Consider the following 23971-nt stretch of genomic DNA (forward strand, 5'->3'; position numbering starts at 1 on the left):
CATTTCACCCTTATTTTCACTATCCTACCAAAATCCATGAGAAAATAGTAAAAATTTCTTGAAAATAACAAAGAAAGAAATAAATATCAAGGGATACCATCCATATATCTAGATGCTTGAGTCCTCCCTTTGTATTTAGTGTCTTCCAATTCCACTTATCCTTCCATTCACTTATCCTCTTCCACTTGCACTCTACACTGGGGGCAACCTCCATCCATACCACATTGCCTTATATATCTTCCACATTCCTATCTACCATTCATCATCCTTTTCCATCTTTGATCTTGACTATCCTATTCCTTTCATCCATTCATCCTCACTTTCCATATCCCTTGCACATTATCCACACACTATCCTACATACTTCCATAATCCTTTCATATATTTAATCTTGACATCATATCCATATCTTGTATCCCAGATTCCTTGGCATTTTCCTTTCCTCTATTCTCCATCCATACTCCTACATACTTCCATGCTCCTTCATATGTCCTTGTTCTTGGTTATCCCATCCATTTCATGTCCCACATTTCATGCATACTCTTCATATCATTATCCCTATTTCATACCCTCCCTCCCATATCCCTTATTCATTCCACTTTTAGGCCTATTCTCATGATCAATACTAGAGGCACAACAACAAAATGTTCATTTATGCTTTGAAAATACACATGCCTTCACTTCCTCTATACAATACCCTTCACACCATCTATTCATTTTCATGCATCATTTCCCACCACATTTCCTTCCATTTTTATATCCTTGGTATGGGGAATTGTCAATCACTCCTTTGAAACAGGGTCCTTGGCTCCCCATTGTCCTATACCAGATCCTTTGGTCCCCCATACTATTCCTCCATTTAGATACACCCACCCTTTTCATCCATTTAGCATTCCTTGGATCTCCCTTGTCACTAGTCCCAATCTAGTCATTTTCATCAATTCAATCAATCCATTTCTCGTCTAATCTAATCATATTCCCTTCTTCTAATCATTTCATACAAATCATTTTCCATAATCAATTGCTTCATTTTTCCATCTATTTTCATATACCTTGATCAAATTTCTAGTCCTCCATTATACAAACTTTCCTCTAGAGAACATTTATCACTTGCTCTCTCACATTCCAATTCAATTCATCCATTATCTTATCATATCTTATTCAAATTCTTCTATTTATCTCATGACATTGAGCTTCAACCCATCAAACTGAGCTTATCAAAATAGTGATTGCAAACAATCTTACACAAATTCACACTACGACTAAATGTTTTGAGTACCTTTTTCTTTTCACAAAATTTCCAGTGAACAATCACAAACATTTCAATACATTTCAATCAAACACTCAATTTTTTCCTTACAGGATGAATCCTTCCTACACAGGCTTAACAAATTCACCATCAAAATAAAGTTCATGGCAAGAACTATGGACTAAATGACTACTTGGTCATAAGGTCTTTTGTTGATTTTATCTTTGTGTATTAGCGATAGTCTCCCCAAGTGTGCCTCGATCTTCAATATCTTGGTATCCTTTGAATGACTTAACCTGATTACACATGTCATTTTGCAATATGATCTATTTTCATGATTCTTTAGCACATCTATGTTAGTTTTAAGTTATGGTTATGCATTTCTCACTGGGGGCAATGGGTTAGAACACTTTCCACCAAAATCCCTAAAAAGTATTTGGGTGTGCCCAGACCTCTCTAGTGTGTATATGTCATTTGTTCCATCAGGATTATGAAACCTAGATTTATGTTCCTATAGTCTTTATTTTGTTGAGAGTCTAGTCCACACAAAGGAACCTTGTCATCTATGCTATTATAGCATTTGATGCATAACTCCTCTTGTAATATGAAACTAGGGTGTGCTCTCCCATATGAACACAACTGAATCTCATGCATTCATGTAGTTCAACTACATTTAGATTAATCATTATCCAATTCACCCCGCTTCATCCACTCTTACCAACAAGTCATGCAAGGTCATCTTTTAAGCCTTTTCTCTTTCCCTTTTCCTTCCTGTGTCTATTTTCGAGAAAATGGGGCAAAATATATTCCTTTTTCACCCAATTTCCTCAAGGGGGCACCCTCCTCCCCTATTGTCACTACGACACAACTCCTAGGACTCCTATCCTCTCTAGGGCAACCTATATTTTCTTTTCTTTGATATAATATCATTCCGACATCACTTCAAAGAGGGGCAAAATGTAGATGCTTAAAATTGTCCTAAACACTAGATTAATTGATTTAATATCTCCTTTGTCATTGTAATTAATTAATTATATTTTTCATGTTCTTCTACTTATTTAATTAAATAGGTTCATTTTCCTAATGTATTTAAATTTAATTTAAATGCATCCCCTCTAATGTATTAAATTTATTTAATACATAGTGCTCCATAAATCCCCTTTTAATTAAATTCTAATTTATTTAATTTCCTCCACTTTATTAAATTCTATAATCTTGTGATTAAGTTAAATCTTATTTAGTTTAATCTTAATCCCATCCTAAAACCTAGTCTACACCCATCACTCTCATCCTTCTAAGCCTAACCACTACTTAATCCCACTTTATTATCCTAAACCTCTTTAAATCACCTTTTTAGCTCCTAAGAATTTTCTCACACATGTGTGAGAAACTCATGATCCAATAAAGCTTCCACTTCATTTACACCTCTTACAACTTTGTCCCCCCACTCCTTCCCCCAAGGTTGCTCACACATGTGTGAGCAAACCTTGAGCCTCTCAATCATAAATGGCAAACCTTGAGCCTCTCAATCATAAATGCTAGTTTTGACTTTTGCATGGCTTTGTCCTTTAATCCATGTGTCTCCTTGGTGGCACATATGTGGATGCCACATAGATGCCACCTCCCCAAGGCCTCTCTCAAACCTATAAATAGAACCCTTTTCTCAAGCCTTTTTCATCTCCCTCATTTGCATTGTTATCATGCTAATATAGTTCTAGAGCTTTTAGAGATTTTATGCATTATTACTAACCTTTGGTAGTTGCTAGTTCATTTGCACTTACATTGATAGTTTAGATTATTGCCTTGCATTCACCTCTACTTCTTAGGATGTTTTGAGAATGACTTCTTCCATAGCCTTCTCTTGAAACATTCCTCACTCATCTTAGTTAGATTCACATCTCATCTTGCATTGCATTTCAAACTCTTTGGGATTCAATAGTTGTGTTTGGGGAGAGCACATTCACATCCTTCCAATCTAAAACATGCTAACAAGGCCTCTCATGGGTTCCCTTGTTGAGTTGCTTTGAGGTTGCTTAAGAACATTTCTTTTCGATTGCATTGAGTTGTAAAACTCAAGCATAGTGTTAGTTGTATTTTACTTTATTTTGAATATTTGATATACATATGCAACTAACATTTGTTTATTTACGCATGCTCCTGATATGTTAGGTTTTCTTGCAAACACATGTCTTCTTCATCTCATCTCTAAGATTCTCAACATCTACCTCTCCTTTGCCTTTGTTGAATTCATTGCTAGGTGTCTTTGATCTTGTTGGACAATTCCTGCTTATGTAACTAGCCTTAAAAAACTAAAACATGTAGTTTGACTCAACCATCTTTTGTAGTCACTTCTAAAATGTGTTCTTATGCAATTTTTAGCAACATGTTCATACTCTTGACAATAGTGACAACTATACCTAGTATTATAATCCCAATTATAAGAGTTGCCATTGTGCTTTACCTTTGTCTACTTGTTTGATGACCACTTGGCCTTGGATCTGCATTGATATGCTCTATATCTATACTTTTGACATTTATAGCATTATCCTTCAAATATTTGTGTGCTTATGGTCTTGGTTCTGCATTCATGTGCCTGATGTCCTTGTTTGTTGCATTTATGACTGTAGACCTAAATCTGATTACATCAATTAAGTAACCCTATTTAGTCATCTTCTAAGGCATCATTAATTAAGTATTTAATATTTAATTAATCTATTACCATCCCCTAGTTAGTTAGTTAATTTAATTAACTATAGTCCAATTGATAAAATTAAAAGATCACCCAAAATCAATTTATCAATTAAATCCCTATTCCTTTATTAAATTGAATAAATCCTCAAATCTATTCAATTTAATTCTATATCCCTATTTTATTAAATAAATCATTTAATAAAATATCTAAAACCATAAGAGCCTCCCTAAACCCTATCCTAACCCCTAATCCAACCCATTCACGTACTAACCTCACTTAGCCACCTAACTAACCCATCCTATCAAATCTAAGCCACTTACCCCCTAATCACTCCTCTAATCCAAGCCTAATCCTCTTCTAATCATGTGCACAATCATAAACATGGGTTAAGACTTGGTAACCCAAACCAAAGTCAACAATCTCATTCTCCCCTCACCCTCCAACATTTAAGACCCAAGCCAAAGTCAACAATCTCATTCTCTCCCCCAACCACCTCCATTTAGGACCCAAACATCCCCATTTATGGCTCAACCTCCCTCATTACTCCTTTGACCAACCCATATCCTACCCTCTCACACCCAATCACCCTGTGACATGTGTCACCTCCTAATTGGCTTCAAACAAGCACAATCCATGTGCTCCCCTTTGAGTGCATCCTAGCCCTCTGTCACCATCTTGCCATCCTTGCATCTTGATCGTCCATTCCTCTACCCCTTGGCCTATAAATAGAAGCCTCTTCCTTCACTAAAATCATCCACTTTTGAAGCAAACTTATCATGCTATTTTGAGAGCTTAAAAACCACCAAAATACTATTATAATGCTGAAACCCCTCCATACCTTCATTGTTGAATCATTCATCCACACTCATATTTGATTATCACTCATCTATTTGGAGCTTGAGCACATCGTGAGTATACATCCACTATCCATCAGGGACATAGCTTCGTCATAATGAGAAGCACTTGAGGAGTTTACCATCTTTGGTCTACTTTCCTCAATTTTGTCTTCTTTGGTCCTATCTTAAGTGTTTACTTTTTTTTAGTATTGAGAATGCTTTTTATATATTAGTGTTCATTTTACTCTACTAAAATAGGTGATACAATGACAGTGACCCATGAACTTCTACTTAGGATTCTGATTTGTAGTCTTGCTCCTACAAACATTGGCAATATGACCTATCTTACCACAATTGTGACAAGTAGGTTCTAAGTTCTTACCATTGGCATTCCTTTATTCACCACTTTTAGATGATTCTCCTTCTTTGTTACTAGTATAACCCAATCTAGTAGTATCACTATTAGATCTAAGAGATCTCATCATTTGCTCAAAATACTTGATAGCTTCACTAGGTTTGTTGAAACTTTCAACAATTTTTTTTTCTCTTTTCAGATCATTTCTCAATAGTTCATTCTGCAACTTCAATGTTGTGATGTCAATATCTTTACCATTTAATTCATGATTTGTAATTGTCATTTGATTCAATGTTTCCAATTGCATGTGAGCAATCCTATTCACCTTTGATGTTTTCTCTTCTAGTCTTTTGGTCAATATCCTTTTGTCATCTTCAATCATGACTTTGTCCTCTTCCACTTTATTCTTTTGCTCAGTCACCTCACATAGCAATACTAATTGAACTTCTTGTTCTATCTTGAGATTTATGACCTCTTCAGTTAGGGTTCCATTCTTTTCCATCATATATGTAATTGTTGCATCAAATTCACTTGTGTTTTCATCTACAAACAATTCAATAATATCAATCTCTTGGTAATGTGTGTCACTCTCTTCAATAGCTATCTATTTCCTTCTCTTCAATGATTGCTTTAACTCATCTCTTGCTTCATTCAGTTGATATAGGGCAAGCTGTATTTCAATTGTCTGATTCTCAATAGTTTTTCCCAACTTGTAGACTTCCATCTTCAAGATCTTTCCTCAAAGTTACAAAGCTTTCCTTTTCAGAGAATAAGGCTCTGATACTAATTGTTGGAAATACAATGGGAAAATTAATCTTTGAGGGGGGGAGGGGGTGAATGAACACTTAAAACTTTAACCTTAAAATCATTCACTACACATCCATCTCACAATCTATACATGTAAATTGAAATACCAAATTAAGCATATACATCCATAGTATGAAAGTAAATAAACATTCAACACATGTATGACACAAGATATTTGGTTACCCAAAAACTCTCCAAGGAGAAGGTAGAACTGGGGTGGGGATGACACCCACAAATCTCCATTAATGTAGCAATAAAGTGTATCCAATGAAGGTTACAATGTTTGATCATGAAACATGATCTACCCTGTGAGAGGTTTGTCTTGTTAAAGGCTTACAAGATTGTTAGATCTTACCCTATTAAAGTATTTCAATACCCTATCAGAAGTGTGTCTGGTAAAAGGACTTTAACTTACAATGAAGTAAGCACCTTGTTAAAGGATTTAGAACAACCTATTAAGGCTACTCTGTTAAGACATTTAACTGATTCACCTGTTAGAATGTCTCAACAATGATCCTGTGGTTAGCACTCTACTACTGGATAAAAGATCACCTCTTTCCCGATGTGTACTTGATCCTTACTAATTAGATGTATCTTTGTTGTCTTCTAATTCCTTTCCTCTATTCTCCTCTAACTAATTTTGCAATGTATCTCAATTCACAACTCCTTAGCCATGACGAATGCTTTGTTTGTGCATGCAAACTTCTTTCTTTTCTCCTTCCACACACATAAAAAGTTTAGGGTTTGTCCTCCTTAAGAAGACCTAGGTGACTTAGGGTTAGGTATGAATCAACAATAGTGAGTCACCCATATTGTCGCTTAATCCCTCTCTTTTTCTAATTGGTTGCATGTTCTGCATAAGGATTCTCAATAAAGATTCATCCTTATCATCTAAGATCGTAAAACAATCCTCAAGTTAGCTCTAAAATGGTTTACATAGTAGTTTGTGCCATTACAAAAAACTATTTCAAAACTGTATTACTCGACACTTAAAGTCCTTGATGCTCAACATCAATAGCAACTTCAATAACTTGGCCTCTGAATGACTCAACATCCATTGATCACTCGACATCTGAATGACTTAGCACTTATTATCTGCTCGACACTTACTAGTTACTTGGCACATACTAAATATCTCTTGCTCAACATATACTATCTAACATCTTATGCTCGACATGTATTACTTGTTTGGAATGAACTAAGTAAATGACTTAAGTATATTGTCACTCATATGTCAAAACCAATCTAAGATTAACAATCTTCACATTTTTTGAATTTTGCTAATGCAAGTTGGTTGTTCATAATTTTCTCCAATTCACTTTCTGGATTCTCTATTTTCCTTGTATTTATCCTTTGGTCTTCTTGCTCTGTTTCTTTGACCCCCTTTGCTTGAATATCTAGACATTTTTTGTTAATTTAGTTTCCTTTCTTCTTGTTGTCCTTTGCTTTTTTCTCCCATTTACTGATGTTCCTTAGGGATTCTTTTAGATTTTTCTTGATGTTATCCATTCTAAAGTTCTCTAATTACTCCATTTATTTCTCCTTCGTAATGTGTGAAGGTTAAATTGTAAATTGATCTATTAGTTATGATTTTTTTTCAATTTTAGTTCACTTTGATCTGACTCCATATTAACTAAGAATATGATCTTACTAAAGTTTTTGAAGTTTGTTTCAATACCTATAAGATTTCCTAGAGATTGCCCTATCCTTTTAATGATGTTAATGTTGTTTAATTCTAGAGGAAAGTTTATGTATTCTAACCATTTTTGCTACTAATGTTTTCTAGATTGTTGCTATCATTAAAATTTGGCACCCATGCTATGAATTTAACTAGGCATCCTTTATAAAAACAATTAGATATTCTTATAAATTCATTCCTTGATCTATGATTTTAACATTGAATATACAAGGAATGATTATCAAAAGAGGTAATGATTTTACCTTGGCGTCAGAGATCTTTGCTAGATTCCTTACCAATTTAGCTTTGTATTTTTTTGGCCCATTCCAGATCGCGTATGCTCCTAGATCAAAGCATTCTTGTCATTTTGTCTCACTAATTTCATTGCTAATAATGATAGTGTCATTAGAGTTTATTTCTTTTGGATGATATTTTCTAGATTCAACTTGCTTGCTTAAGATTTGCTATTTTTTCTTATGCGGAGGGATGTAAATTGAGGGTTTGGCGAAGCTAGATAGTAATTTATTCAACCTTTTAGTTAGATCTTTAGGATGAGTGAGATTAGGATTTAGACTGCCTATTGGAACATTATTTGCCTCTAAAACCTTTGTATGTCGTGGAGCCGTATAAGGGGTCAAACACGATTTGCGAGTGCCTCTTGTTGGGGCATTTTTTCCCTGTTTTCTCCCATTTTAGTGTACTTGGTCTGGCTTAAAAAAACTTTTTGATTCTTCAAACACACTTCTACCTCCCGTTTTAGTGTACTTGGTCTGGCTTAAAAAAACTTCTTGATTCTTCAAACACACTTCTACTACTTCTTTGTTAATGCTTGGGTTCAAAGTGAGTAGGGCAGAGCCTTGTCTCTTGATCCTACTATTGGTGTTTGAAAATGCTGGAGGGTTTTCAATTACCCCGATGAGAATATGATGCATCTGGGGTCAGCTAACTCCCATTTTCAACACATCATTTCAGACACCAGGCCAACTATAAGGTATGACCCTTCTTCACTTCAAGCTCTGTAAGACCTTGGTGGGTTAACCTTGAGGTTCTGACATATGGTACCAATGCAATTAAACATAAATCTGAACCTAATTACTGCAGATGAAAACCCTTATATCTCCTAATAACTAATGTAATAACATAGATCTACAGTAGCTAAATGTGAATCTATGAATCTCACAAGTTAAGTGCGAGTTAGACTATTATAGCTTTTCAACATGGTAGGGAAAAGGCTTTTCATTAATAATGTTGAATTCAACAAAACCATAGATATGCAACAATAAGACCTAATGATCCTGTAACTGATCAGTGCCTTAACCATTAGGCAATTCCATGAATCAAAAATATACATATGAAAATCTGAGACATATTTGTATCTTCAGATATCTGATCTATCCATTTAACTTGCAAATAGACATCAATGCTCAATTTAAATCTCATTCTTACATGATATCCCCATCAGTAAACTCATAACTAGGCTGTTAATTTCGCTGAAGCATTTACATAACCCTTTGAGTTATAGGCAACAATGAAATAACATATAGCCTTAAGGGACTGCAACTACAACCTAAGCTTTCTGTTAAAGATCATAAAATATTGAAGGGTACTGATAAAGGAGACAAGACTTAAAATGAAACTCAATCATCTGTTGTTCTCTGTATTTATTTCCTTGAAATTAATACATTCATATGCATGAAATCAAAACATGAAAACACCTAACAAATATGAACTATCTGTATTAACCTTCCTAATGTTGTTCATACAAGGGAATTTTGCTGAAGAAAATGGTATCTCAGTATTGAGAATACATCAAGACTAGACCAAAAACCTGGTATCACAGCAATTTGCAAATTTTCTTCAAAAGACTGGAACCAACTGGTTTCTCAGTGACAAAAACTGGAACCCTCACAATAGATGAGAGAAAGAAAGATATAGGAGAAGAGTTTATTCCTAGATTTGATCTGAACATGACATCTGTCCACTTGGAAAACCTTCTCAATAGGTTAAAACAACTCTCTAATCTCTCCCCTCAACTGGTGAATCAAATCTTCATCATTTGGCCTCCCAAATGCAAAAATATCTTAGATATTTTGGTTGAAAAGATAACTGATTTTGATTCTTGATCTAGAACTAAAAACCAAAGCAAAAAAATCAGTTAAACGACTTTAAAAATGTAATATAATCTTCTCAAACTTGTTTTTTCCACATTCAGGCTTCAAAAAGACTTTATATCTGCATCTAAACTGATTTTGACATCCCATGATGAATTCTGCTCACTCCACTGAGAAAGCTCCAAAAAACATAAATCTATTTATAACTTAAACTGGTGAAGACTTGCACATAATCTGGCCTTATATTCAGAAAATTCAGCTTCTCTTGGTTCCAATGATATATTGAAGTGCCTAATTCAGACAAAAAATGCCCCTCTGGTAGCAGTTTGAAAATTCAGGTCCGGACTGTGGCAGAGCTTTAAAAATGAATTTTAAAAAAAATTATATAGTTAAAACTATATAAAACTTCAAAATGATTCAAATCTTTCATTTTATGCATTGATCTTCTCTGAATTTTCATTTGAACTTCATTTTTACTCTCTCTTTGTACTCTCCCTCCAATCTGCCATTGCCATATATCAAACTTGCATTTGATCATCAATTTGAAATATTAATTAATTAATTAATATTTCCTTAATATTCATATCATCACCCCGTAGAATCGTGAACCCTTGAATATCTCTTTACACCCACATGCACAATGAGTTTATTAATATTTTAACAATTTCTCCCAAATCTTGTAGCCCCGAGACCTCTTCACATCTCCATTTACACTTATACGCTCATGCATATCATCGGGAGCCTTTTTAATATGCCTTACGTTCTCACGCTCTCAGTGTATCCTCGTGAGCCCATAAAAATTGCTTTACGCCCACACGAGGCATTTCAAATTTTGTAAGACCGAAGCATTACAATTTGGTTTTTTCGACCATATGGTGGTCATAACCTCGTAGAGCCCTAAATTTTTCTCTCCACTCTTTCATTGGGCATGACATCGTAATAATTTTGCAATTACCTTATGCTCATATGCATGGCTTGTTCTTATGTGTTGAACGTCAAAATTTATTGTCTTTGACCCCATGGGCCCCTCCACAGCATGGCTCGACTTTAAAGGTCGTGAGTCTTTAAGACACCATAATTTCTGCGTGGAGTTGTATTTACAATGCTTTGACATCCATCCCCTCCCCAATGTGGGATAAATGTGCTTGTGTTTCTTTATCATTGACCGTGTGAGCTCTTTTTGATTATTCTGCCCTGTCTTTGCGTGGATGCTTGAGCCTTCTCCTATCTTTAATTGTCGTTGATTGTCCCTTGATTGCATGAGGAGCTTATCTGAACCATGGTGTGATCTTCCTTGATGTCGTGGCCCCATGTTGGGCCTACAGCTTCAAACGATGTAGTCTCTCCTTTGACTACATGTGACATGAGCTTTGTATTTTCTACTTTGCATGGGTTGCTCTACTTAAAACCTTGACAAATTCCTTTTTTACTACATGCCCTACAACTTAGACTATTTAATGGTGGATTTTCCTTTTATTAGTTGTGGTTGTTCCCTTTTAAATGTCCATTGCTTGGCTCTCTGCTTTATATCGGGGTCCCATCTTGACATTGCATGAGCTTTGCTTTCTTTGCATTTATCTGACCCCACCTTACTTTGCTCATGTGGCCTAGGTCCTCTTCATGATCAGTGACTCCTTTTATGGCGTCCATTCTCCTATGTGTATGGTTTTTTTACTGCTCTTACTTTTAACAAGTCTTTTCTTCCTTGGTCATTGATGTCTCCTCTTTGCTTATGCATTGGCTACCCCTTTATGCCACTGCTTTTCTTTGGATTTGCGTGAAGTGCCCTGTTCTCTTGTTATGCGGATGTTTCCATTTGATTGATCTTGACCTGTGGCTTAGTGCTCTTATCACTACCGCCTCCTTATAGTTTTCTCTTTTCATGTCGTGGAGTTGACTCCCAACGACTTCTGTGAGGTGGAATCTATTCAAGAGCTCTCCTGTGAATGGGTAAGGCTTTCAACTTAGTGTGTAATCCTTTTATTACTGTGGGATTCCTTTTTATCATGTATTGATTGCATGGGAACTTTTAAACATGAGGTTCATGCTTATGTCGTCCCTCTTACCTATACTCCTTTACTTAGAGCTTCTACACATTATATTTATATCATGGCTCATTTTAAAAGTTACCTCCTTCCTTAATTTTCCAAATCGACTTCTAGCGCTAATCATGTGTTTATCATGTAGGAAGTATTTCTATTTGATATGTAAAGCACACCATTCTATTGTTACCAAACATCTCACGTTGCCTGAATTCATAATCTCCATGTATATTCTTTAGATCTCAAATGAAAGTGTAAGCATATTGACAACCTTAATGAATTCAATCCCTAAAATCTTCAACATAACCTCACCATCCATAGGATCATATTGGTTTGGTGGAAATAGTGGGACCCCAAAGTGGGTCTGGCTAAAAAGAAAAATTTCCGAACAACTAAACCATCAAACTAACCCACTGATCTATTGAACTGATTATAATCAAATTTGATCACTGACTGATTGTTAAAAACTCATTTTATCATTTTCTACCAACTGTCAAATTTGTGCCAGGAGCTCCTTTGACTGGCTTTAAAAACTGACCCAAACATCGGACTCGGCTCTGAAAATTGGCACATTGATTCTCTGTACCACACACTTGCACCAGGTCGAATCTCATCTTATGAAAAATTCTCAGTCAAAAGATATTGATCGTCAAAGTTGACCTCTCAGAACTGCCTGCAAGAAAACATGTTAAAAAACATAAATCGTGTTCAGAATTGGCTTCAAAAACTGAGTAAACTAACACTTGGGTGCATGAAAACTGGGATGTTGGTTCTCTGTCATGGGGACATTATGGATTTGCAATTTGGGCTCATGACGAATAACAAGACGCAAATGGCAATCAATCAAATTGGGTTACTCGGATTTTGCAAACTGGAAAAATTGATAGAAAACATTTTTTGCAAATGGAATTGACCTGGAAAAGTGTGCATATGGAATTGTCATGACTTACAAATTGACACACTTAAAGTATTTTTGGAGGACAACACAATGGTACAATCCATTTGATCTAGGCAATCATAGATCTCAAGTTATAATGTCCCGAACAGGGGTACAAATCAATCTACAAATGTTGACACTAGTACAAAGATAGAAATTGCATTTGGAATCACGTTTGAAAACTAATCAAACGAATTCGTCATAAGTTGAAACTTGAAACATAACAAGCCTTTGACGTCTACAATGCAATGCAAAAGGAATTTTAACGTTTTGGTCAACTAGATCAAAATTATAACTCGTCAAACAGGGCTTCCCAGAATTATGTGCAAAGTACAAAAGTATGAAAACAGTAACTAACCAACTTTGAGGGATTCGAAACCTAGTCAAACGGACTCAAAATGACTCAAAATCTAAAACATAGGTTCTTAGGTATGGACACTAGATATTCCCAAAGCGGCGAGTCGTGAAACATTTCTGGGTGTGAGATATTCAGATGCAAACATGGCCTCCTGTCGTTGTTTAACACTTACGATAAAAATGCAAATTTGACACTAGCTCAAAATGGGACTTCACCAAATGACTTGAAATGGAAATTTATCATCATGGAACAAGTAGACGGGCTGAATGGAGGGTGTTAGAAACATTAAACACCTCATAACACTCAAAGGTATAACCGAGTATAATCTCATTAAAAAGCGCTTATAAGGCTTAAATTGATTCAAAATTTGACATGGATGCTCCAAATGAGAACGCAATTTTGAGTGCCAACACCTACAATTTGTTATCCTTTGCCATTTACCTTCGTTTTGATCTTCAATGTTCGACTAGTTAATGGCAATGGTTGAGTTTCAAATTTCTTGTAGCCGAACTAGGGTTTTGAATGTATTCGTCTTTGCTACCGATTTGGTGCATCATCTTTCTTCTAGTTTTGCTGCTAGTGCTTCAAAACTATTTTTCATTCTGAGAGCACTAGATATCTCTATTTTTTTCGCTTGAGGTTTCGATGCCGGCTTAAGGTAGTTATAGTGCCTGATATTGTTTGCTTGTGAGTGGTGATAAGGGTTTTTATTAAATTCTTCTTTTTTTGAGAGAACTGTTTTTATCGCAAAATTCATCATTTTCACAGAGCTAGATTATTATTAAAATGCATCAATCTTCATATTATTAGAAGTTGAATACATTTTGTAAATATTTAATCTTATACACATTTGCTTGAACTACCATAAATGGCTCAAAACATGCACTCGAAGACCTTAAAAAAAGCCCTATGTACCAAAATTTTAATTGTTTTTCTATTAATCAAACTTCAAGAAAACTGCAATAAAAGGCTCAAAACATGCACTCGAAGACCATAAAAAGGGCACTATGTACCACAATTTTAATTGTTTTTCTATTAATCAAACTTCAAGAAAAATAAAAATATCGGGCCTATTATATAAATCCTCCCTTTTTGGCCGTATGCTATTGGCTTCTCTTCTCCTCCGTCATGGAGCGGCTAGATATGAACCCCCTTGGCGAGTGCATCATTATCCATCCCACTCTGCCTGAGCAGGTTCCATGCATTTTGCAACTCTTCTTCCATTCATGGCTTCTTCCTCCTCATCTTCTGAGGAAAGATCGATGTAGCTCCTAAACTATATGATGTTTTTATGAATCATCAAGATCCCAAAGTCAAAGAAACCCTAGCTCAAGAACCGTCTCACCTTCTTCAATAAAGAGGGTGTTGGGCATTTCCAGACCGTGAAGAGATAGATTGGGGAGACTCTATTTCATTTGCGGCTCACAGTGGCATACGTTTATTTGTGGTTCAAATAGCCATTTTTCCAAAAGGATATGGAGAGTCTTCATGGTGTTTAGATGAGCTGGTTCTTGTGTTACATTAAAGTGATACAATGTTTATTCTTGTCTTCTGTAATGCCCAGAACTAAGAGCTACACCACATAGAAAATGAGAAGTCACAGTTTGTTGCCACATTTTCTGATCATCAAAGGAAGGGCAGGAATCTGAATAAGTTGGATGAATGGAAATGATATCTTGAATCTGCTTCAAATATATCTTGTGATGAATTCAGCCAGTATCAAAAGTAAGATTACACTCATCTGTCTTGTATCGATTAGGATTCATTTATGTTTTTCCTCTCCTTTAGAACGTCACGTTCAATTTACCCTAGTATGATGACTTCCCCAAGAAATTCTCTGTTTTCAATTCCAGCAATTTGTGAGAAACAATTGTCTCACTTGTGGTACAAGTAGTTTAAGAAAGGAAAATTGTATAGCATTAAATATCGTCAGACTTGCTGAACTCATCCAATATTTTGAAAGGGACCTGCTGAACTCATACAAGATTTTGAAAGGTCTTGTTCGAAATGATTAAGGGATAATGTCACCATAATAAGGATTGGCCTAGGTGGAGTTGGCGAGTATACCCTGGCAAAAGAATTGTTTACACTCTTGTTGCAAAGTTGGCTTTGGAAAGATTTTATCCCTGTAGATCGAGAGACAGGCCAGAATTCTTGAGATTAGCATTATACATCATGGACTGGAAAAGCTGAAGAATCATCTAGGAAGGACAAGGCATTTGCATTTCCTTATAATCCTAGACAATATAGATCATGACCTATTGGATGCCCTTTTACCTAAAGTTATGTTCTGCTCTGGTAGCCTGGTATCTATTTCAACCCGTGACCAGGGGTTGCAGATATCTGTAATAAGATGAAGGAAATGGATATGGATCACGCCAAGCTTCTCTTCTGTAGCCAAGTTTTCCACCGATAGGATCCGCCACTGCATTCAAAAAATTAGTTAACAACTTTGTCAATTTTGTGGAGGCTTACCACTCTCACTCAAAGTTGTGGATGCCCATGTTTATCAAAGGGATGAACATTATTGGGAGTTAGAACTAGAAAAGGTTAGGAAAGTCCAGCCTATGTAATGCAAAGACTTAAAATTAGCTTTGATGGGCTGGGTAGAGATGAGAAATAGTTATTTATAGATATAGCTCGTTTCTTCAATACGAAAGAATGACTTCACCTCAAAAGTGAAGTTGTAACAATCTGGAAAGCATCTAGCTAGAGCACTGAGCATGCAATTCAAACCCTGCAAGATCAGTGCTTGGTTGTACTGGTTGAGAGGGAATATGACCTAAAGTTTGAAACACTTCTGAGGATGAAATACAACCCAAAGTTTGAAATGCACAATCACCTCGATGATCTGGGAGGACAAATGGCAGATGAGTCGGGTGTTCCTCGGCCATGCAAACCAGACATTCTTGGATCTATGGTGTGTTGCTTCTTGACATCTTTTGAAATTAAAGTTATAGAAAGCCTTAAAATAAACATTTCAAATTATGTGTTTTTATGAAAAAAATCCAAATAACCAAACTCATCTCTTAACCCTGATCCTTATATGCAGGAAGCAAAAGGAAGGATTTAGACAAATCCTGGCAGAAACAAAGGGTAGGTGTTTTCATTCGTTCTACGATTTGCCCCTCAGAACCAAAACTACTTATTGTATAGGTAGTGTAAGTGACTCCACTGCAAATGATCTCTTGTGGCTTGACATTTATTGTGAATTATAAAACATTCGTTCCTGTATTAATCTTCCAAAATTGCACATGTTGTCCCTTAAAGATGTAGGAGATTTGCAGAACACTATTCAGCAACAGTTGCAGATCAAGATTCAGGTATTTCACTTTTCTTTGCTGGAAGTAGTTTCTCCTTCAACGTCGGAGCATCCATTTCAGAATACTTGTCTAGTGAAGACTGCTTGCAACTGAGAACTAATTATTGTTTGAGATTAATTGTGAATGCCAGGCCAGCTTTGAGTTAAGAGTGCTGAAGTTAGACTTGCTGTGGTTGGAAAAGCTTCCAGATTTAATTGCTTCAATAATTTGGAAGAATCAAACATAGGTTGTTCCTTCCAGGTGATATATATAACATCCATTGTGCAATTACTTAAAGGACTTAGCAATCTTAGATCATTGTCCTTGTGGTTTTGCGGGGAGTGTCTTCTTCCGTGGGAATTTGAATCTGAACAAAGGTAAAGATTCAACAATCTGAATTCTTCTACAAGCACCTGCATGGATAGCCTTCAATCCAGAGTCAGTAACAACTTAGATCTTATATCAAAGTTGCTGACTGGTGGAGAGATTTGTCTCAGACCTCAATCGTTGGAAGTTCAACAAATGGCAATTTAGAGCAGGTACAGAAACTGAACACTCTTGTAGCATGGGATTGTCACAATTTGGAAACAATATCAGGGTTATCTTCTGTAACTGGGCTTCAGTCTCTTAGAGTGCAGTTTTGTTTCCTATCAGATACACTATCATTGTTATCTTCTGTATCAAGGCTTCAGTCTCTTAAAGTGTTCGATAGGAAATGGAAGGCTTGCCATTATTATCGCCTCAAACAGGACTTCAGTCTCTTAAAGTGTGGGGATGTTCCACGTTGGAACAACTATCATCTTAAACAAGCCTTGAGTCTCTTAAAGTGTGGCAATGCCTCAATTTGAAAAAAACTATCAGGGTTATCTTCTCTAACAAGGCTTCAGTCTCTTGAAGTGTGGGGACGTCCTCAATTGAAAACATTTTTAGGATTATCTTCTCTAGCATGACTTCAGCTTCTTACAGTGTGGGAATGTCATAAATTGAAAACATTATCAGGGTTATCTTGTCTAATAGGGCTTCAGTCTCTTGATGTGTGGGAATGCCTAAAACTGGAAACAATATCAGAATTTTCTCTAACAAGGCTTCAGTTTTTTGAATTGTCAGGATGTCCTAAATTGAAAATAATATCAGAGTTGTGTTCTCTAACAGGGATTCAGTCTCTTAAAGTTTCAGAATGTCCAGAACTGGAGCCAAAAAGGAAACACTATCAGGATAATCATCTCTATCAGGGATTCAATCTCTGAAGGGTTGGAATTTTTAAACCTGGAAATGATATCATTCACATCATTTGCTGCATCTCACTCTGGAAATTCTAGTGCCTGGGTACAAAAATGCGTCAACAGTCTGAGGGTGATAGTCCTTTTTCTCAATGCAAACAATTGAATTTGAGTGTAAAGCAAATTTATCTATTGTGAGTCTTTTTGTGTTGATGATTCATTCTATCCTTTTGAACACACAACTTTAGATTGATTGCCATATGGCACAGAGTTTTGCCATTTTAATCAAATGCCTTAAAGCCATATTGTTTAGATCAAATGCTTTCAAGCCATATTGACATTACCATGTTTCTCAAATTTCAATTTCCAACGCTAAGTAGAAACATCACTTCCCTTACATCCATGCATTTGATACACAAAACCAAGAAGTGCATTAAGGAAGAGATCCTACCTCTCTAAGGCTGCTGAATACACTGGAAAAATATGCTTTGAGTTGATTTTGTACGATTGCTTAGTGGTATGAGTTCTCTATGGATAATTATGAGCACTTTGGTACTCTAAAGGTTTATAAACATAGAAATGAAGTGGGAGTGGCTTAGTATAAAGAAGGATTTTCATTAATGCCTTAAGATTTGCAGTGTTTTGAACTTAAACGTTCAATCCTTATGCATTTGAGGAGTTTTTGGGTTTTTACAATATTCAAGGAACTTTGCCACTTCCTAGGGGAACCCCCAAGCTATCATTTGATTCGACTCCCTTTGACACTTAATTTCTTTTTGTTCTTACTCCAAAGGTGGTATAAAACCTAACTTTCTTCGTTATGCTCTTCAAAACAATAACTTTTGGTTTTAACTCCTTGCTCAATATTATATTGATCCTAAAGGAATCACTAACATGGTCTACAGGCTGAATTTTGTCATTTAACACCCAAGATATTAAATTTTAACCTTATAAACATTGATCTCCAAAGGGAGAAAACTCTAAATACTTCGTCAACTTTTTGTCTTCATCACATGTTATTCCATGTTATTCCTAGCATTATAATATGAAGATTCTAAGTTTCAGACACAACTTTTCTCTTTCCTTAAACAGGGTAACAAGCAGATTTTCTCAGAAAACAGTCCCAAAGAGGAGAGGGGCAGACTAGTACATAACAAAACCAACCTAGAAGCAAAAACTGAAGGGTTCCTGTAGCAATAGGTCATGTGTATAAAGTACAACAGTAATGGGCTTTTTGGCTAGCTAGCTTGCCTACAAGGCATCTTGCCTAATTGACAGGTAGTTATGGGGTAGGGAAGATACCCATCCCATATATTCACCTCCCTAATCCTGATGTGTTAACCTCACTAATACATCACTTCTCATTTTGCTCTTTTTATTGGCCTCTTCTCTATTTTCCATTTGGCATAGTTTCCTGGCTAAATCTGACATGGCACCAGAGCTTTTTTCTAGTGCAGTGGGAATGCAAATATGTTTGCAAGCAAGTTATTGATTGATATTTTGAACTGAGGAATGCAATTTATGTCATTTAATTGATTTGAAGAGTACAGATTGCAAATTAATGGCGAATTTTGCACCTCTGTGGTAAATTTGAAGTTTTTTCTGCAATGTTTGTTTTAATATCAACAACATTTGCAAATTTGTAAAAGTTCTGATTCAAAGAAATATACACTTCAGTTATTTTAATCAATTTTCTAATATTTGTCTAAAACAGACTGATATTTGCAATGCAATATTTGCTAACAATTGTAGAAATTTGCAAGAGTTAGCAGATAATCACTGAACTAGTTTGAAGATCTACACAACTCTACAATATTTGCAGTTTCAACTTTCTGTTTGTAGAGATCTGTGTCAACCTACAGAGAAATGAAATAACCTCCTCTTTGGTGTGAATCTACAAAAAATTCCTGTTGTGATTTGGCATGTATTTTTATTCATTTGTAGTTTCAGTATGAACTTGCATATTGGCTTTGAGCTACATTATTTTGGTGCCGACTTGCAATCTTTTTGTGTTGAACATTTGTCCTGCTCAGATTATATTGACTCTTTTAACCTGCCTTCGAGATTTGGAAGTCAATGCCAAAATAATCATATCAGCGCTTCAAAATCTTATTCAATTGGTCTTCAATTATCATCTGATGGAGCTTGATCTGTTGACCCACTTTATTGTGTTGAGTGCACCATATCTCAGGGTTTTCTATACGAATTTTGTAAAATATTGAAAACTTGCAATTGGATGTGTGTGAGATTCTATGAACTCTCCCCTATGCCTTTGTTATTATTGTCCATGTTAGTTACACTACAATTTCCAGTGGATTACATGCAGGTGGTGGTTTGTTCTTTGCAGTGTTCCATTCTGCATATCAACCATAATACATCATTAGCTGATAAAAGGAAAAATAGTGAAATGCTTGAAGAAGGCTCTGGGAAATGAGATTTTATGCAAGGTCTCTGGAGCCCCCTCTTCATTCTTTCAAAATTGACTGAAATCTGCATGAAAACTTAAAACCTGAAGAATCTGCACCTCTGCCCCTATTGGTAGTAAGACACACTGGAGCTAGGGTGTTAAACATATATTAGCTTCACAACTTGCTATATTTGGGAGACAGTAACAATAAACACAATTGAAACATAATATTATTATTGTTCTTTATTTTTTCCCTTTCTGTTGGCACTGGATCACTTCCTTTATTTTTGTGTTTGTCTTTCTAATGTGTAATATGGTTGTCATTTTATGATTAATAGCAGACTTCAACAATCCTCAGTCTGGTGTAAGTTCGACATTCATATTTTGATTGGGACTTCATATTGGCTCAAAGATTTTGCATGGGTCAACCACAGGTTTGGTCTCTAATTCTGTGATCATAGACTTCAAATTGGTACAAAATAAAGGTGTGGACATTTTTCAGGGAAAGTAGAAATTTGGCCTTAATCCCCTGTTTTTTGGTGCAGTGGAAGTTGTCTTTTGAAGCTGAGGCAGTCTCAGCTTTGGCGGTCCAAGATATTTTTTGAGACTGCATTTAGACCTTCCAATCTCCTTGAATTCTGGTGGAGCTTTGGTCATTGGATGCGGACTGGCATGAGTATCTTTAAAATCTACTTGCACTTGACTTCATCAAATTTCTGCAAATATTGGCTTGATCTGTAATTGTTAGGCTAGAGTTGTTTTTGCTTTGCGTGTCATTTCTACCTGCAAATTTTTTTGGGAAGCCTTGTGTTTGGGTGGCAAATTGAGTTCCAATTTGAATTGACATGCAATTTTATCATTGGATTGACTTGCAATTTCAAATACTGGTTTTGGTGCTAAATTTGGCTTTCTAATTTCTACATTGGTTTTTGTGGTGCTTATTTGTTGCTTGCAGCAAAGCGTTCAAAATGGCTTTGATTTTGGGTTCTAAAGACTGATTTAAAAGTCTTTGGTGCAAAAATCAAACTTACCTTGCTTGGGCGACCTTAGTCTGATCAACATTTTTTACTGGAAATTCTATTCAATTTCAAATTTGAATTTGGGAGGAAAGCCTTCATTCAAATTCAATGTAGTTAGACAGTATAGCTTGCATTCACTTATGCTTGGAATTCGATTGGGACAATCACCTATTGCTTTGGAAAGCTGACCTTTTTGAGAAATCTGATTCGGCGTGATTTGACCTTGACCTTTCATGTTGACTTTGTAGATTAGCAGGCAGGTAAATTCTTTGTGGTCCAACGGCCTTGATTTGGAACATAATTTAATTTTGTTTACATGCTTAAGTGGCTTTGCTGATTTTCCTTGGGCCATGGTGTTGTTGGCATCATTTTCAGACCAGCATTCAAATTGGCTTCAAATTCAACTTTTCATTTTTCATTTGCATTTCACTTACATCTGTATGTCACGCTTGACTCTTGGATGACCAAATAAATTATGTAAGAAGTCAACACCACAAATGCTCATTCTTTTCTCTCATCTTGCAGTTTTGCAAAGGCATGTTTTTCTTTTTAATGCACCTTTTTGACAAATTGGTAAAATATTTAAGGGGAAATGATTTTGTTGAGTGCCTTAAAATTGTCATTTTCATGAGAAAATGTCATTATTTTGCACCACGTAAACTTGTCTATGAATTACACTTATTGTAAGGGAGATCTTTGTAACTGAATTGATAGGGAGAGTTGTAATATGCAGTGATCTTGTATGCTTCCACAATTCTTTCTCAGTTTGAGAATAATTGGAAAACTATGGGAATCATGCATCTAATCGTGAATTGAGCTAAAGCTCTGCGTTTTGGGGTTCCATCATGTCACCTAAACCACAAGTTCACCCTTTTATCATTAAACTAAATTTAGAGAATTATGTGTCAAATAAGGGATATTGACTCATTGTAGTGATCGTCATTGATTACCTTGTCTTTATAGACTTTTTCCTATGCCAAACAATGAATTGCAAAGGTTTAAATTATTTGACAAACACATCGTCCATGAGCTAGTATGTGTTATAGTTTGGAATGGATTTGTTTTATCACATTGTTCACACTAAGTGCACCTTCATTTCTTGGACCATCATCTAATAATTGAATGTGGACTTTGAACCTTTATCTATTTGTGATGCCATCTTAGTTAAAACTAAGACATCTACTACCCCAAGTTGTATTGATACGTTCACATGGAATGATTAGTTGACATATATTTATCCTCTTAAAGGCTTTGCACAAACAATTTGCTCCAATTGAGTGCATTTCATCTCCTCTAGTTGGGAATATTTCATATTATTTTGTTGCTTCTCAATCTAGCAATACTTCTTCAACAAATTTTAGTATTTCAATGGAGTAGGTTCATATTGATCTTCCATAGATAGTTATTTGGGACTTATAAACGTCGAATCTTTTCTCATAGAGACCCACACCGTAGACTTATAGGATACCATTGAGGACATTCGTGTTTTCTTTCATGATAGCTTCTATGGAGTTGATTATTATATTTTAGATGATTTGAGGGCACTTTTAGACCCTGAGAATCTTTCTTTGCCTACACATGCTTTTATATAGTGACAATTTTTCAAATTTGATTCAATCATCATTCATCTTGACATTATAGTTTCATTTGATTCTTATTGGTCTAGTCATCTCTTTAACGGAGAACACCATGCATCTATTTTTTATTATTCCTAGATCAACTATGCTACTTGATTCATCATTACAATATTTGGCACATTTTAGTAGTGGCTTAGAGATCTTTGAGAAACATTAAAGGAGACATCTCTATATCCTATCTTGTCACCATTTTATAATGACATGTAATATTAGGACTTGTCATTGCCTTTGGGCTTTGATCTAGAGTGGTCTTCTTTAGATTCTAGATTATTATATTCATCATTGTGGCCTAGAACATTTGATTTGTGTAAGATATCTTTCAACATTGACATGGGGATATTTGAGTGCAATTTAGAGGCTTCATTTGTCATAAGTTTTGTTTTCTCATATTTGATACATTCATGAGGAGACATGTTACATATTTTTTATGTTGGCACCTAGTCTTTTGCCTCACCTAAGCCATTTTGAAGAGGAGGTAGTGCTTAGCTAGCTTGCCTATATGGCATTTTGCCTATTTGACAAGTAGTTATAAGGGTATGAAGGTGTTATGAGGTTGTCATACCATCACCTCGTTGCAAATGGGGACCCCCTTTTTGTGATGCAAGTTTTAGTTTTGTTTGTTGTATGTGTTAGCATTCGTGTAGGTTGGCAAAATTTTAGTGCATGAGGAGCACAGTGTAGGTTGGAAAAAATTTAGAGCATGAGGAGCACGATGAAGAGTTAGCCTTGAAGAGAAAATGAGTTGAGCAACATTTTGGGTGTTGATGAAACTAGACTTAGTGAAATTGGGCTTAGTGGAGTGTAATCAAACATGGTAGCATTTTGATCATGTTGATTTGCTAATTGTGAAAATAAAAAAAAATGTGGTGATCTATGAATGGATATAAAATTCTTGTTAGGAAATTGTGAATTGAAATGGATTTTTCTTATGTTGGAGTAAGTTTCTACCATATGCTTTGAATTTGCCTAACTACACGGTGATTTTATATTGCATGACACATGCACTTGCCTAAGTCCATGTCAATTTCCACTTCAAGTTGTATGCACTTGACTAAATCCATGTCAATTTCCACTACAAGTTGTATGCACTTGGCTAAATTACCCTTGGTTTTAACCTTGTATTTTAAAGCTTGCCTAAGTAGATGACATTTTCCACTTCACATTTGCAACACCTTGCCTAAGTCAATGTAAATTTCCATCAAGCAATTATGTGATTTGCCTAAGTAGGGTTGTTAAAATCAATGTGCAAACCCATATCTCAAACATATAATCCTTAAGATCAAGTGTTTGGCCCTTAGCAACAAACATATTGCTTTATTTTT

General features: G+C 35.6%; 1 protein-coding gene across 17 annotated transcripts; it reads left to right on the plus strand.

Moving 5' to 3' along the window:
- Positions 1-14169: 14169 nt before the first annotated feature.
- LOC149565554 (uncharacterized) lies at positions 14170-21336 on the plus strand. 17 transcript variants are annotated; one of them, XM_089819071.1, is made up of 7 exons: positions 14186-15984; positions 16117-16220; positions 16335-16387; positions 16518-17719; positions 20335-20427; positions 20539-20669; positions 20949-21336. In XM_089819071.1, exons 1-4 carry the CDS (start codon positions 15911-15913, stop codon positions 16611-16613), a joined length of 327 nt encoding a protein of 108 aa, XP_089675197.1. In that variant the 5' UTR covers positions 14186-15910; the 3' UTR covers positions 16614-17719; positions 20335-20427; positions 20539-20669; positions 20949-21336. The 17 variants fall into 17 exon arrangements, with proteins under 17 accessions (XP_089675199.1, XP_089675200.1, XP_089675197.1 ...); XM_089819068.1 differs by having other exon boundaries at positions 16518-16905; positions 17519-17719; positions 20539-21336; XM_089819069.1 differs by having other exon boundaries at positions 16518-16905; positions 20539-20730.
- Positions 21337-23971: the final 2635 nt, after the last annotated feature.

This window comes from Cupressus sempervirens, chromosome 3 (assembly GCF_028749045.1).
Source record: "Cupressus sempervirens isolate cs-2001-9-10 chromosome 3, ASM2874904v1, whole genome shotgun sequence".
Lineage (NCBI taxonomy): Eukaryota > Viridiplantae > Streptophyta > Pinopsida > Cupressales > Cupressaceae > Cupressus > Cupressus sempervirens.